The 16,345-nt window shown below is 37.5% G+C and overlaps 1 protein-coding gene across 1 annotated transcript; it reads right to left on the bottom strand.

The window, feature by feature from the left end:
* Window positions 1–10,181: 10,181 nt before the first annotated feature.
* On the bottom strand, window positions 10,182–14,477 carry LOC149241421 (uncharacterized). Its single transcript, XM_089370539.1, has 3 exons — window positions 13,926–14,477; window positions 11,403–13,385; window positions 10,182–11,018 (listed from the first exon to the last, which is right to left on the bottom strand). Exons 1-3 carry the CDS (start codon window positions 14,475–14,477, stop codon window positions 10,182–10,184), a joined length of 3,372 nt encoding a protein of 1,123 aa, XP_089226665.1.
* Between the last annotated feature and the right edge of the window lie 1,868 nt (window positions 14,478–16,345).

The raw sequence follows: 16,345 nt of genomic DNA, 5'->3' as shown, positions 1-16,345 counted from the left end.
GTTCCATTATATTGTTTGGTGATCTCGGTCAGCTACCACCCGTCAACGACATACCTCTATATGCAGGGATGAGCCACAGAAGCGCACCGTGGAACACCTTCAACACAGTCATCACATTAGACACAATATTTCGTCAACAAGGCGACAACATCACACAAATTACTTTCAGGAACATTCTCCAGAACATTAGAGATGCAAATCCAACAATCGACGACTACAACATACTCATGTCGCGCACAGACTCCTTTTTATCAGAAGAATAAATATGTTCATTCCATGATTCCATGCATCTATTTCCAACAAATGCTCAAACAATGGTCCATAATAAGCAAATGATGAAATCTCTAAACACTCCTATCGCAAGATCCATTGTTGAAGATGACAACACATATTCGAACATTTCCTCAGAAGACGAGCAACTTGAGCGAATTGTATTACTATGCAATAGCAAAAAAGTTATGTTGACTTCCAACCTTTCGGTTTCAGCCGGACTTGTTAATGGTTCCCTCGGAGAAATTGTAACCATCTTTTACAAAGAATCAACTACACCACCAAAAATACCAACATTTGTTGTCGTAGATTTTCCCAAATACATCGGGCCTCCTTGGGATGAAAAAAACCCCACTCACTTGCCTATTCCAGCAGTAAAAAGAAATGGACGTGCACAAATTCCACTGAAGATGGCTTGGGCTTTAACCATACATAAATCTCAAGGTATGATACTTCCAAAAGCAACAATTGACATTGGAAAAACAGAACGTCAAGGTCTCACATTCACAACAATTTCAAGAGTACCTTCTCTACAAGATCTGCGGATTAGCCCCACATTCAGTTTCGATCGTTACAGCAAAATGACGGACAACAAAAACATTGCTCGCGGAAAACACGCAGAAAAAATTATCCGTTCAATGCCGCCTCTAGATAATCTGCTCCAACCCATACTTTAACATTACCAAAAGGTTTCCTCCATTTATTTACCTCATTCTATCTCATAACATACTTTTCATATCTTTCAACAACAACCAACTTTAATCAATATTAATAATTAAGCAAATATTAGAATGTCTTTATATTATCTATACATCTCATTCTAACATTTTCTTTCTTTTGCAACAGGACACATGGACTCAAAAATAGCATACCTAAGCAACTACAAGTAGAATGGCAAGCAAAAAATATGCATCTCCAACTACGCATAAACCTCCAATGGTGTTCAATATGTTGTTATTCACCATGCATCTTCCACTAACAATATATAAATCCCCATAGCAAAGGTAACTTCATTTCCATTCATTCCAAATTCATTTTAACACAACTCACCTGCAAAGTATTACTAATAAATTTCCACAACTGATTTACATATTACTAATTCTAACAAAATATACATTTTGCAGGTCCATTACTGCTTCTTCAGGTCTTCGATGCCTCCAACATGTTTTGATACAACTTCAAATATGGAATGACAAGCACAATGTTCTTTAGAATATTATATTCCTTCTCGAACCTCTTCTGTTACAATTCACTATTTGTATTTTCCATTTCAAACTTAAAAAAGGATGTTTCAAGATCAAATACCATTTTGATGGTTTATGTCCTCACAACTATTTGTGTTTTCCATTTCAAACTTAAAAAAAGATGTTTCAAGATCAAATACCATTTTGATAGTTTATGTCCTCACAACCAATTCATTGTCAATGGGTTTTAACATATTTTGTTAACAAAATCAATTGATTTTAATGAATATAGTACATGTTTTCAATATATCTTCGTATTAATTTAATTTCCCATTTAAATAATGATTTCTTAAATAACCCTATCCAAATCAATATGGATACCCAATTGTTGTTCGCATGGATTCATTCATTTATCTTCACCTTTAACTCCACAATTTTTACGAACTACAAACCACACGTGGATAAAATGAAATCACAAACAATGTTGTGCTGACATGAATTACACTACGATATTTGTCCATGTTATAATTTCTTACATCTAGCGTCCAATTTGACAGATCCTTCGGTAAAACTCAGCCTCGAAGTATAAGGAACTCATCATAGACCTCGTTGGCAGAGAAAACATATTTCTACATCTGGTGCCCCTCCTAGGGAGTTTCGTGCCGATAGCGTCGATTTCAGTCATGAAACGTGTTCGATCATGTGTCATGAATCTCAAGACACAGCGAAAGCAATCTCTCCTCAATTTCAAATATATATTGGTAAGTAATTCATCTCCTCACTTTCAAATACATTACTTTCTCTCCTCAATTTCAAATATATAATGGTAAGTAGTTTATCTCCTCACTTTCAAATATATAATGATATGTAAGATGGCACTGATATACGATACTAGTAAAATTCAAAATTCAAAATATAATTAGCACAATAATATTAATAAATTTGTTAAAATACCAAAGTTATTTTTTAGTTTTAAAATTTAATAGTGTTTATAAAATGGAAAATGTTGATGGGTGTTTTAAAAATAATGGTTTTTGTTTCTAGTTGAAGATGACAGACTATTTTTTTACTATGGTTGATTTTGGTTTACTATGGTTAGAAATAGTAAAATTATTATTAAGAAAGGTGAATTAGACTCAAAAAAATAGTTGAATAAATTAAATTTTTTTATGATAGATCATAATACTCTTGTTGATGATTATGTTTTTGATGGTGCCTTTGTAGAAGGATACACAAACATTCACTCTAAAACAATGGGTGTTAATCTACTTCTATGACCAAGATTCACTCTTCATCTATGCTCTTTTCTCATATGCTTGTGACTTAGGACATTTCCATTGCAACATTTGGTGCAATTGCTAGTTAATACCCTATGAGTGTAATTATTTCCCTATGAGAGACTATGCAGTGTATCATTTCACTAGTGTAAACAAAATTTCTATATTAATATGCAATATAAATCAGAAAAACCATAATCCTAACCAGAATGGTTGGGAAAATTACTTAGAGCACGTTCTTCCTTATCACAAACTGAATCCATGAGTTACCCATTGAGCTATGATATCTTTGCCAATGGAATTAACAACCTCTTTGATTCGTGAGTGGTGTATATTTATAGGTTTTTCCTTCCTTCGAATATTTTTGGAGCGTCCAGTTTTTTTAAGTCTGCTAACCTACTTGCTAAGGCCTTTCTGTTTTGTTTTGTTTTATTTTTTTTTTCTTTTTCATTTTTCTTTAAAGTCTTGCATTTCTTTCTCACAACGATTTATTCCACCGAAACTTAGTATATTTCTCCAACTAAGTGATTTAATAAATCTCTCTCCCATCATATTAAGTAATATCTATTTCTTCTTAAGGATTTTTTATTTAATAGATCTTTCTCTCCCACCATTTTTAGGAAAAATTTAAAAGAAGTTTTATCTTGAATTTAACCAATAATTATTTTCCATATAAACAAAAATCTCATAACTCTAGTTCTTCTTTCCGATTAATTTCCAATATTTTATTTATTAATAATAGTTTATCAATTATATCACAATAATTTTATTGATTACATTATTTCACAAATCTAACATAACTTTTCTAGCCATAGTAAATCATAACCTATAAGATAAAGGAGTATTAAAATCTACCAACTCATTTAGACTCCATTAAAATGAAAATTCATCTCCTCCAACACAGTGCAGACCAACTTACCAGAGGTAGCATGATGATGATGCAGATTTGATTGGTTTTATTGTGTATATACTTAATCAAAAACGTATTTTGGATCATCATGTTTCCTTTCAGAGAGCTCAACGACAGCTTGAGATCCCATGGATGGTTTTGAGTCTTGCATGGCTCACGTGAATCACAAATTTATGGAGATTTTGACCACTCAAATAATACAAATAGAACATCATAGAAAATTTTCCCAATCCAATTTATCTATAAAGATGAATATTAGTTTTGCGTATTTTTTGATAAATTTTGTGAACAATATATATGGATAATCGAACAATGGCTTTACTCGCTGGCTTTCTGATTTATTTTTCATATACTTAAAGGCTAACCTATCTAGTTAGAAGATATTATTTTTTATTTTCAAGAAAACTTCTTATCATGTATCTTTTTCATAATTTTTCATAATTTAATAAACCGTAATAAATTTGTAAACCTACTAAATTAACTTCTACATTCAAAATTTGGTTTATTTTTTTCAAGAAAACTTCTTATCATGTATCTTTTTCATAATTTTCCATAATTTAATAAACCGTAATAAATTTGTAAACCTACTAAATTAACTTCTACATTCAAAATTTTAATTTAAACCAAAACTGACAATTAATTCAAATAACACAACTACAATTTCAGTTTCCCTAACAATTATATTACTCGATTATGGAAAAGTTAAAATTATACTATTTTGTAAAAAGATATTAATCATTGAATTGATTACTTTAAATATTAAACCAACCCACTCAACCCGAAGCAATTCCTTTTTCATAAAATGAGAAGAAAAGGTGAATGCCCCACATGAACCCTCATCCAACCTGGCAGCCATGAATTTATCATGCCTAGTGGGTAGGGACTAGGGAAGACAGTGATAAAAGGGTGTAGCACAAGACTATGATGATAGTTTTGATGTTGGCATACTAACGTTTTCTGAAGATAGTGATGAAAGGGTGCTGTATAAGAAGTTCAGTGTTGAGGTTGGAGTTTTGCTGTGGATTTGTTTAATTATTATAAGTTTGGAGCTTTGTTTTTTTTATTTTTTAGTGTTTAAAATATTTTTTAGATTATATATATAAATTTATTATTTTAAAAAAATATTTAATATATTTTGATTGTAGAGAGTTCACAATTAAATTTTATGATTTTATTAAATCTTTACTAAATATAGATAAATTAGACAAGAAAATATGCCTAAAAATTTCCAAAACATATCATAGATAGAATATTACTTTTATTTTGATGTATTTCACAAAAGAATTGTTTGCTATATACAATTGCAAGTATGATTCCTCTTTTTTTTTCTTTTTTTTTTCCACAGGAAAAATTGTAATCTTTCATTATAATTGAAAAATTACACGTTGTAAATGCTTTTTAACATATGCTGCGATGGCCCATAGCCATATCTGTGAGCCATAATAAAAAATGGTCCTCATTTTTTGTAAAAAAATATGCATTTATCATCCATCATCATGTAAGAAACAAGTAATTAATGTACAAATGGGGGAAAGTCAAGCTTTTCACCCTTTTTTCTTCTGAACCTTTCTCCACCACCCTTGAGACTCTGTTGGAGTGATAAGCACTAGCGTTGTATCAGCCATAGGTTGGGGATATTCTTTATCAAAATCTGATGTGTTTGATATGTGTTGACATTTGGATCTTCTCATATCCATTGTTTCTGGTATCCTTGCCGATTGTATGTCTGTAGATTCTTGTGGATTTATGTCTTCTACTTCTGGTTCTTTGTTCATTTGAGTGTTCTCATTGCGGGTTTCATGTTCCACCTATTCCTCCTCCTCGTCATCAGAGAGTGGTGGAGGAAATTGCCATCCCTTGGCTTGTTTCCCCGTTTTCTTCTTCTTATGGGTGTCTTTTTTGGCTATTGGACACGTGCTTTATAGGTGTCATGTTTGTTGGCAAGTTCTGCATCTGTATTTTCGTAATCTAAAAACTGTGACCAACACCTCTGTCTATGCTTCAGTTGAATTTGGTTTGGCAGGCCTTTACTAAGGTCTACGTCCACACATATTTGTGCATAAGTGTAGATTCTTTCCTCCAGTCTTTGGGTGTCCATTTTGATGTAACACCCGATAGTATTACTGATTCCTGCAAGTACTTGCTGACTCCAGAGGTTTAATGGGGGATTGTGCAATCACACCCAAATTGGCATCTTAGAGACAACTATTGCATTTGCATCAAAATATGAGAACCGTGGTGTGATGAAAAGGCCTGTGGATCCCCAGAACCAAGGTCCTTCATGTATTACAAAGTATCTATGCTCTTCTATAGGAAAGTTTACTATGAAAAACCCCTTGGAACAGAGATGTATTTCACATTGTAAAGTCCAATTTGTGAAGATCCAATGAAAGAGATCAACCAGTTTGGACCAAAAATAGTTAAATCTACATATTATTGCTTGTATTTCATATATAGTGCAGTGCTCATCTATTTCTGGTATATCTATGTTATATTCTGGGGTATGATTCAGTTGTTCCACAATCTATGGCCTTGCCTCCATACCTGTTTGATTTGGTGCTGCTTATGCTATGTTTTTCCCTTGAAGAATATTTTTGAAGGATATACTTCTTGTTTTTTCCCCTTAATGTGTTCCTGTAATATTTGTAGCAGTCCCACTTCCCTCACCCCTATATGGATTTCTGTTTTTTTTGTGGCACCACCTCTTATTCTCAGATTGAGAATTATTGTTGACATGGATGTGATTTTGTATTCCCTGAGATTCTTTGTGTCCAGGAGTACTCTACAACCATGTATCAAGTTTTTTGATATGATGGGATATCCAAATTTTTGCAGTATGAGGTTTTGTAGTTCCTTTATAGAGTCGGTCTCTTTTACCCAAAGTAATTGTGTTTTTCCAGCAGGGGATTTGACAAAAACTTGGAAGTTGTGGGTACTTACCGGAGATCCACATCTTGTTGCCAGCTGATATTGGTTTGTCCATGGATCTACAAATTCTCCTCGCCGCAGAGAGTGCTCTGCATTCCCTACACTATGACCATTGCTTTCCTTGGAGTGTTCATCCTTGTTGGCCTTAGTTCCATCCTCTGTAGTCCCGTATTCCCCTATTCTTTTCTTGTTCCTGCTTGAAACCCTTGTCTAGCATATCACTTTCACCCAGGATCAAAACGGGTTTGCTGTGGAAGGCAACAGATCGGATCTTTCCTTGTTGGGTTTCTCGTCGCCATAGATCCAATCCCTCGGGTGATTGCCTCCATGAATAGTCCCTGATAGGAAGCTACAAGAGTGAGCAATTTTCAGAAATCCAAGAGTGGAGGACCCGGAGCATTTCTCAAGCTTGAGGGCTTGTAGCATGTGGTTGTGGCTCCCGATGAGAGTGGTGAGGTCGTTGTCCTTGGTGATCATTCGCCGCAAGTGGAGGGATTTGAGGCAGAGGCAAGACGAGAAGATCTCTTGTAGCCAAGGGTGGGTGTAAGCACCCCAGTCCTCTGGGATGAGGTTGAACATAGCGGCCCTCAGCTTCCCCTTTAGCACCAGCAAAGTAATCAGGTTTTGGTAGGCGGTGTTCCCCGACTTCTCTGCATATAGACGAATGGATCTCTTCATCATGGTATTTTTCCCCATAAGAACGACCGTATCGGGCCTCAATCTGGCATGAATACCTTGCATCTGCTTGGATCCCACATTGTTTGCAACGCAAACCAGCACCTGTGAGTATTGCTCTAGCAAATCACGTATTTTCTTGTCGTTGATTACCTTCTTCTCAACCTTGGTTCCCTTGAATCCCATTTTCGTGCTGCTTTGCACACCCTAGAATCTAGAAGGGAAGCATACGATTCCTCTTATTATACATGTGTATTATGCATTCAATTTAGTTTGACATTATGGGTTTAATTTTATTATTGTTTATTAATATTTAAATTATTTATCTGCAATATGACTAGTTCTAGTTCTTAATGATTGTTATTACTGCTTTTACACAACACAGTGCCATGTGAATAACTACTTTAGATTTTTGTGCCATAATTTTGGGACTGCAATATTTATGCCATTATTTATAGATAATTTTAGATTTTTCATTGTTAAGCTCACCAAAAATAAAATCCTTGAAATAAGGTCATACTCACATCAATAATATATTTACCATTAAGAACTATCCACCATAATTTAAACAAGTTATGGAATAAAAAAATGGATAGGAACAAAATGTGAAAAATAAATACACTTATTATAAGTTGTTATTGTCCACCATCTCAACACTTTAATGACTAAGAGTAAATTATGAATAAAAATAGAAATGTGTAAACATTTTAGTACCACAGACATTTATACAAGTCTTGGCAAATAATTACTTTTTTAGTTTCATATATCAATTTGAGATTTTTAAACTATTAATTAAATAAAATATAACTTCATTATTTCATAATAACTAAAATTACCTTTATAATAAATATTATTATTAATATATTCAAAATTAATAAAGATGATTAGTTAATAAATTTAAAATTTAATTAATTAAAGTAAATAATGTTATTGGTAAATAAAAATAAATTAAAAATTAATTTAAATTTTAAATATTTATACCTACGGATTTAAAGAAATATGATGTTCAGTAACCAATCGAAGAATTTGCATTCCCTATCTACATTGAAAATAATATAACATTTTAATGATAAAATCATAGAGTTTGTTAATGTATCATTGAGTTTAAAGAAGTTCAATTCCGTTACCTTCCATTCCATCCCTTCATACATTATATAGCAATTTAATGATAAGGGCGTTGTTAATGTATATGGAATGATTTGATATTGTAATAGTCGTTATTTACATTTTTTATATTTGTTGTTAATTTTATTTATTAAAATAATTATATATAAATATATCAAAGTTTTTATATAAATAAAATATATATGTTTTTTTATTAAAAATTTAGTTAGGTATTTATTTTATATTAAGTTAATTTTGACTATTATCATTATATTTTTAGGTGAAACATCCTATATATCTATGGCCGAGTTAGATTCCCATTATACCTATCACTATACTTTTAGTTAAAACATGCAGTTATAAGGTTGATTCCAATTACTACTACTATATTACCACTATCTACTACTAGCACTATATTTTTAAGTAAATCACACCACCCAAAATCAATTCAAATAACTATTAATATACTCTTAAATAAATCACATATACTCATAGATAAAGAGCCCAAAACTTTAACATAAAACTTCAACTTACATTACTTTATATTTTCATTGACTCACCAAATAAACCTCTCTAAAAACTTGACATATTTTTTATATTTTTTTTTTCTCAGTGAAACTATGCTATTGTATTATATTATGTACAAATAAACATTACAGTCAGAAAAACAAGTTACCCAAGGCCAACTGTGGCACTGTGGGTTAGCTTCTTGCAACTCCCAAATAGCCCTTACAGGGGCGGCCGTTTCCCTCCGGAGTTGCACCCAGTACATCAAAACACAAAATAATTTTCATTCCAGACCATGAACACCCACGCAGGGGCTGTGCAGCAAAAACTGCCCTCGCAGGGGCGACCCACTTACTAAAACAGAGCATATAGAGACTTGGACATAAACCTTTAAAGACTCAGACTTAAACCCAGACACGGGGCGCGAACTAGACAGAAGACATGAACAAGACCTGAACAAAAAGATGTTTGACGCAGCCTGCCGCTGAGTGCTAATCCTCAGGCTTCTCCTCAATGATTGGAACCCATCCATATTCCTCAGGGACGCCTTCCCCTTCTTCCTCTGCAGCGTTCTTGGAGGACGACGCTTCCGGCCTCTGATTCTGGGCAGGAGCCTGCTCCGGAGCTCCTCCCTTTCGTTCCTCCTCAGTTGCCGGATGTTCAACGGATAACGGTGCTTGGCTGCCCTCACCATCTTCATAATCCTTGGATTCCTTAACGAATAGGACGGAGAGGTGTGCACTAATGCTCCCAAGAGTGAAAACAGCAGTGCCGAATGCTGGAAGGGAGGGTGAATTTGAATTGGGGCTGCCCGCATCCATGAATTGGGAAGCCTGCATGTGTGTAGCCCCAGCTCTTCGGTGACAGTAGCAACAGCAGCAATGGTGGTGTGAATCCGCTGCTGGATGACGTGAGGAGCTCCCTCGACCAGAGCCCCGTCTACATGGCATTCTTTCTCTTGGCTTGACCATTTTGGCAGAGGAGCTGGCAGTGAAGAACAGAGCTTCAATAGCTGGAAGCCCCTGCTCGAATCTCCTCCCAACGCAGCGAAGAATTCTCTCCTCTCCTCTTGGCCGTAACACAAAGTAACCCGCAGCTCTGTCACCAGGGAGGACAGGCGCGAAAAAATCTTCAGCCGCAGCGCCTGTAGCATCCACAGCGTCTGCCAAAAGGAAACAATTGCCCAAACCAGCCTGCGCAGCGAGCCTCTCACACTGAGAATGGTTCGTCCCCATGCCCAACTTGAATTTAACCAACTCGACATTCTCTTGGACCTTGGGCGCCATAAATGCGCTCTGCAGCCGCTTCCATTCACCTTAGGATTCATTAACAATCCTGAGCTAAATCACCACGAGGCAGCACATGTAGGCCATGTGGCCTCCGTTCCTCTGCCGTGCGAACACCCGCATCCGGGGAGTCTGCATCTTTTTGGATGAGGCTTTTACAATCCTGGGCTTGGGGATGATTTTGTATGATGTCCATCGTTCCTGAAAGAAGGACCTGGTCATTTTCTACCCCAATATTGGCCAGGAGATCAGCTATCTTATTGCCCTCTCTTCTTATGTGATTAAAGGAGACGGCTCTGTTATTGCGTAAATACTGTTCCATGATGTTTAGCCTCGCTTCTAATCTCCAGCTTGTGGCAATTTTCCTGGCTTGGGAGCCCTGCTGGATGTGGGTGGCCATATTGATGAGAAGCTGGGAGTCCCCTTCCACAATTAGGGGTTGGAGACTGAGATTTTCCGCTAGTAAGAGACCTTGCCAGAGGCCCTCTAGTTCAGCGGAATTGTTGGTGTCCCACCCCATGTTTCCAAAGTAGATCTGTAGGGGAGTACCAACATGGTTCCTCAGAATTCCTCCGAATCCCGCAGCTCCCGGGTTGCCTTTGGAAGCCCCATCAAAGTTGAGTTTGAAGGAGTTAATTGGGGGGGCCTTCCAGCAGCTGTTGTCCTTGGTGTTGCTATCGGAAGGGCGAGGCTTGAAGCCTTCTTGTGGCAGTTGCAGAAGCCAATTGTCAAGGATGTTTTTCTCATTATCTGCTGAGGGGAGATCCTCCTTCGTCCAAGTTCGGAGCAGCATAGTTTCTTTAAGATTCCTGTGTATCCTGTTCCAAATTTCTTCAATAGGAGAGCTCTTGTTTTTGAAGATGCGTTGATTTCTTTCCTTCCAGATATTCCATAGGACTATACCTAGGATGATTTTCCATAGGTGGTTGAGGATCTCACAGTTGTAGGGGTTTTTTGGCCATTGCCTTATGGTATTGATGATGTCATTGTCCCCTCTGCATCTTTTTTGGCATCTGAAGCTCACCTTTTCCCATAGCTGATTGGCCAAGGGACAGGTATCTAAGAGGTGCTGAAGGGATTCTTCACTTTGAAAGCAGTTATAGCAAACAGAGGGGCCTTGGAAGCCTCTTCTCCTCAGTTTGTCCCAAGTGAGGATTCTTTTGTGTCCTACAAGCCAGAGGAAGTAGGAAATTTTTGGCCATGATCCAAGTTCCCAGAGTTTGCTCCATAAAGGATCTGTAGGAGAGGGGAAGTTGCATACCAGCTTGTAGGCCTCAGAAGTGGTAAAGGATCCTTTGGGTTGATAACCCCATCTGAGAATGTCGTGATCTTCATAATGCCTTATGCTTCGTTTTCTTAGCTCCTTCTCTAATTCTTCTATCTCCTGTGCGTTTGTGCTGCTAAGAATTTGATTACTCCGTCTCCATTTTCTATATCCTTGCTCCGTTATCTGCAGCCAAAAATTCTGGATTTTGTCCTGTTGCTGCTCCTGCCTGTCCGGAATCATAGAAGGAGGGAGAACATTAATGAGCCTAGGCATTTGGTTCCAGGCGTCTGTCCAAAATCTTGCCGTGCTGCCATTCCTGATCTCCCAGAAGCTGTGCTGTTGAATTAAATGATAGTGTTGTTTGGCAGCGTTCCAGATTAACGACCCTTTTTCAGTGGGGATGAACCTGATGAGCTCTTCTTGAGGTCTGTTGTTGGCGTATTTGGCTGTCCATATTTTTACCCATGGCTTTTCTGGGTTAGTGATCCAGTGCCACCAAATCTTGGCATTCATTATGGAGTTACTGTGCTCTGGGTCCCTTAGCCCAATACCTCCCTTGTCCTTGGGCATGCAAACAGAAGTCCATTTAACCAGAGCCCATTTGCGATTTGTAGCCGAGCTGCCCCAAAGAAAGTCACGCTGTATGTTTCTTATTCTTTTTAGGACCCACTTAGGGGCTGCTAGAATGGAGAAGAGATAAAGAGGCATGGCTTGAAGAACAGATTTGATGAGCACCACTCGACTGGCGAGGTTTAGAGATCTGTAAGTCCAGAGGTTGAGGCGGGACTCGAGCTTCTCTAAGAGAGTGCTCCAAGCTGGATGCTTGATAGCGGAGGCGGTGAGGGGAGCACCAAGATATTTGGAGGGGAGGGTAGCAGGGGGGAAGCCAAGAATGCGGGTGACAGCAGCTTTAACCGAGGGAGGAGTATTAAAGAAGAATATCTGCGACTTGGAGGTGTTGACATGGGTGCCAGAAGCCTCTGAGAAGTCGTTGAGAAGAGATTTGAAGCGGGAGGCTTCCTGTACAGAAGGGTAGCCAAAAAGCATGGTATCATCAACAAATTGCTGATGAGAGGTGGCAGGGGTATTGTGGACCGTTATGCCTTTGAGTTGCTTGGAATGGAGGGCATGTTTGATGTGTCTGCCAAGACCTTCAGCCATCAGAACAAAAAGAAAGGGGGATAGGGGGTCACCTTGCCTGATACCCCGGGATGGCTTGAAAGGACGAGAGGGGAAACCATTCACCAAGATAGAGAAGTGAGTGGAGGTGATTAGGCTCATGATCCAGCGAATCCAAATGGAGCCAAATCCAAAAGCTTTTAACATGTGATGAATGTAAGCCCAACTGAGCTTGTCAAAAGCTTTAGAAAGATCCAGTTTGAGAATCATACCTGCTTGTTTAGAGTGCTTGAGGGAATGGATTATCTCGTGCGTGAGGAGGATGCCATCCATTATCTGTCGTCCTTCCACGTACCCCGACTGTTCCGGAGAGATGAGCAGAGGTAATAGGGGCTTTAGCCTGTTTGCAATGACTTTTGATATGACTTTGTAGATGACGTTGCACAGAGCGATGGGCCTGAACTTATCAGGGGTGATGGAATTGTCCTCTTTGGGAATGAGAGTGATAAAAGTGGAGTTGAGGGAGGGGAGGAGCCAGCGCATGGTTCTGGATTCCTCAACAATCTGCCAAACCTCCGTCTTTATCATATCCCAAAAGGCATGGAAGAACGTGGTGGTGAATCCATCTGGGCCTGGGGCCTTGCCATCTTTAAGCTGGGCCATTGCGTCATCTACTTCCTGCGGAAGTATAGGACGCATGAGAAGCTCATTGTGATCCTCCGTGATGATTTTAGGCACGTTTCTGATTATTTTTTCAATAGCCTGTTGCCTGTCATCTATTGGTTCCCGGTGGACCTGTTGGAAGTGATTTAGGAGAACCTCTTCTATTTCCTCATGCTTCTCGACTTTTTCCCCTGTCTGATTTTGGATGAAGGGGATAGTATTATGCATTCTTCTCTGCACCGTGGTTCTGTGGAAAAATTTGGTGTTGCGCTCCCCCTCCTTCAGCCACCTGACTCTTGATTTTTGCCTCCAATAGATTTCCTCCTGCTTTCTCCTTTCTTCCAGCTGACTGTGAAGGAGCCGCTCCTGGTCCAGAGTAGATTCCGAATGCCCTTCTGTGATTATCTTTTGTTGGAGATTCACCAGTTCTTGATTCAATTCTTGTTGCGCTTTGAATATGTTACCAAAGGTCTCCCTATTCCATATTTTTAGTTGATTTTTTAGAAATCTTAGCTTCTGTTGAAATTGATACATTTTTGCGCCTTCTGGGGGGACGAAAGATGCCCAAGTGGTCTTGACGAATTCCTTGAATGCAGGGTGCGATAGCCAGAATCCCTCAAAGCGGAATGGTCTTTTGGTCAAATCTCCTGGTCTCCTCCATTGTAAAGCTATCGGCCAGTGATCCGACCCGGTGTGTGCCAATATTTCTGCTGAGATATCTCCCCCTAAGTGTACCGAATTATCAGAGATGAGAAAGCGGTCTAATTTGGAGGCGATTTGGGATTTGCCAGCTCTGCGATTGCTCCAGGTGAAGGTACCATTGCAGAACGGCAGATCGATTAGAGACGCATCTTGGATGAAGTCCTTAAAGCGAGCAACTTCCGGCTCCATTCTGATTCTCCCTCCTATCTTTTCCTCACTGTTGGTAATCATATTAAAGTCCCCTGCCACTATCCATAGAGGGTGTCTTCTATTATTGCTTAGAGCTTCTATGGTGTCCAGGAGCATGATCTTGCTTCCTGTTTCTTGTGGAAAATAGACATTTGATAAATTGCCATGAATATTGGTGCCCAAAATATGGAAGGCTGCCTGTATAAGGTGATGAGAGGCATGAAAATCTGTGAGAGTTACTGCTTGAGTGTTCCATGCTATGGCTAGTCCTCCTGAGGCTCCCAAGGCGTCTACAGCAACCGATCGACAGCCTGGCCATGCTTTTGAAAGTATGTTGCCTAGGGTAGAACTATTACATTTGGTCTCCTGGAGAAAGCACATCTGCGGCTTTTCCATTTTGATCATGTTTTTTAACATCCTGAGTTTTCCCGGGCTGTTAAGCTCTCGACATATTTTTTATATTAATACCATTAGTATTAACTAATTTATAATGTGTATATTGAAATGAAAACATTAATTTCAAATTTCAAATATTTAATAAATTGATAAAAAAACTTAAACTTTTATATTTTTATATAATATTCTTAACCTTTAATTATTAATTTTATAATTTGGTAGTAAGCATATTCCATGATAAAAATAGTTAAAAGGCAGAAGGAGCTTTGGATCTTTCCACGCACGTAAGTCATAGATTCTGTTATGTTTATTTATAAATAAAATTAGTGTTGCGAAGCAACCTTTTATTTAATTATCATAAAGAAATATCCAAAACAGAATTTCGCGTATCCTTCCTGAGAGTTTCTGGGTAAGCCGTCAGATTCTTCTACGAGATTCCTCCGGACCCCATCCCCGAATTTATTCTCTTCAATGGAAAGCTGCTGGAAGATGCAGGGGAAGAGATTTAGTTGCAAAGGCACCCATGGCCTTTCGACGATCCAAACAGTGCAGCCATTCGATGATTCCTTGGCTTGGAATGTTGATAATTATTTTTGCAACTTTTAACTTCTGCTAGGGCCCGTGGAAGATGCAGCGGAGATTGAGGTAAAAAGGGGCATCCATGTTTAGTTTCGCACCTTCCTCAGTAAGGTAATGAAAATACATCCTCTAATTCGGTACTCGAGCAATTTCTTCCGTGATCTGTCCACATCGATCATATATTTAAAAGACAACTAATAATAATAATAAGACAGCAGACAAATAATTCAGGAAAGTAGTTGCAAATTTGTTTATTTGAAATGAGGGGATAAGTCTCTCGGTAGAAGCTTTATTTTAACCCATATTACAATATACACAATATTCAAAGATTACATATCACAAGAATATACACAATCTGAAGATTATAAAGTTACATATAGCAGCGCGTCATGTAACCGCGAGTCGAATCTAGGTGAGGAGACAAACAACGCACGGTAAATCCGGGTGAGGAGGCAAACAACACATGGTGAGTCCAACCCAAGTAAAAAAGCAAACAACACACCGTCCCAGCCACGCGGAATATCGCCCATGTACATGTAGTTGCAAACCTTAATAGAGTCTAATGCTGACCTGCCCAAAAGGCAGTAAACGAGCTCACAATCTAGATATATGATATCATGGTCATGCCAAAACTTCATGATTGAGTTCCTTTTTAGGAATATAAGGTGTTAGTGTTGCGAATATACTTATGTTGCGACATATAATTCATCATCATCAATTTCTTGTATTAATTGAGGTTAATAAATAAGTGGTGATTGAGTGTATTATTGAAATACTTTTTAATATTAAAAATAAATAAAATTATATATTTAATTAAAAATTAAAATTAATTTTTTTTTAAAATAGTAATTATATTATTTTATTTTAATATCCTTTTAAATAATGTCTCACTTTTTTAGTTCCCAAGAAGATCCAATTATTTGACAACTTGCATTCTCAGAGGTAGAACAAAAGAGAAGCCGCAACATGGTAAATAAACAAATTATTATAAGAGTAAATTATATTATTTTTACTAATTCTACCATAATAATAATTTAAGAGAACAAATCTTTTTGTAAATATATTTCCTCTTTATCTAATTTCATCCTTGATTTACTTAACATGACTCCAATCATGATCCACTTAAAATGGTTTTTATGATTAAATATTTTCTCAAATGCACTCGTTAAACATGGACATTCGTTGATAATTTCTTAACACTCACAAAGGTGTCCTCAAATGCACTCCTTGTTAAATATTTTCTCAAATGCACTCGTTAAACATGGACATTGGTTGATAATTTCTTAACA

This window comes from Pinus tabuliformis, chromosome 8, assembly GCF_031772625.1.
Source record: "Pinus tabuliformis cultivar Carrire ecotype Pingquan chromosome 8, CPIR1, whole genome shotgun sequence".
In the NCBI taxonomy this organism is placed as follows: domain Eukaryota; kingdom Viridiplantae; phylum Streptophyta; class Pinopsida; order Pinales; family Pinaceae; genus Pinus; species Pinus tabuliformis.
Note: the sequence above shows the minus strand (reverse complement) of the source record. Positions and strands in the feature narration are given on the sequence as shown.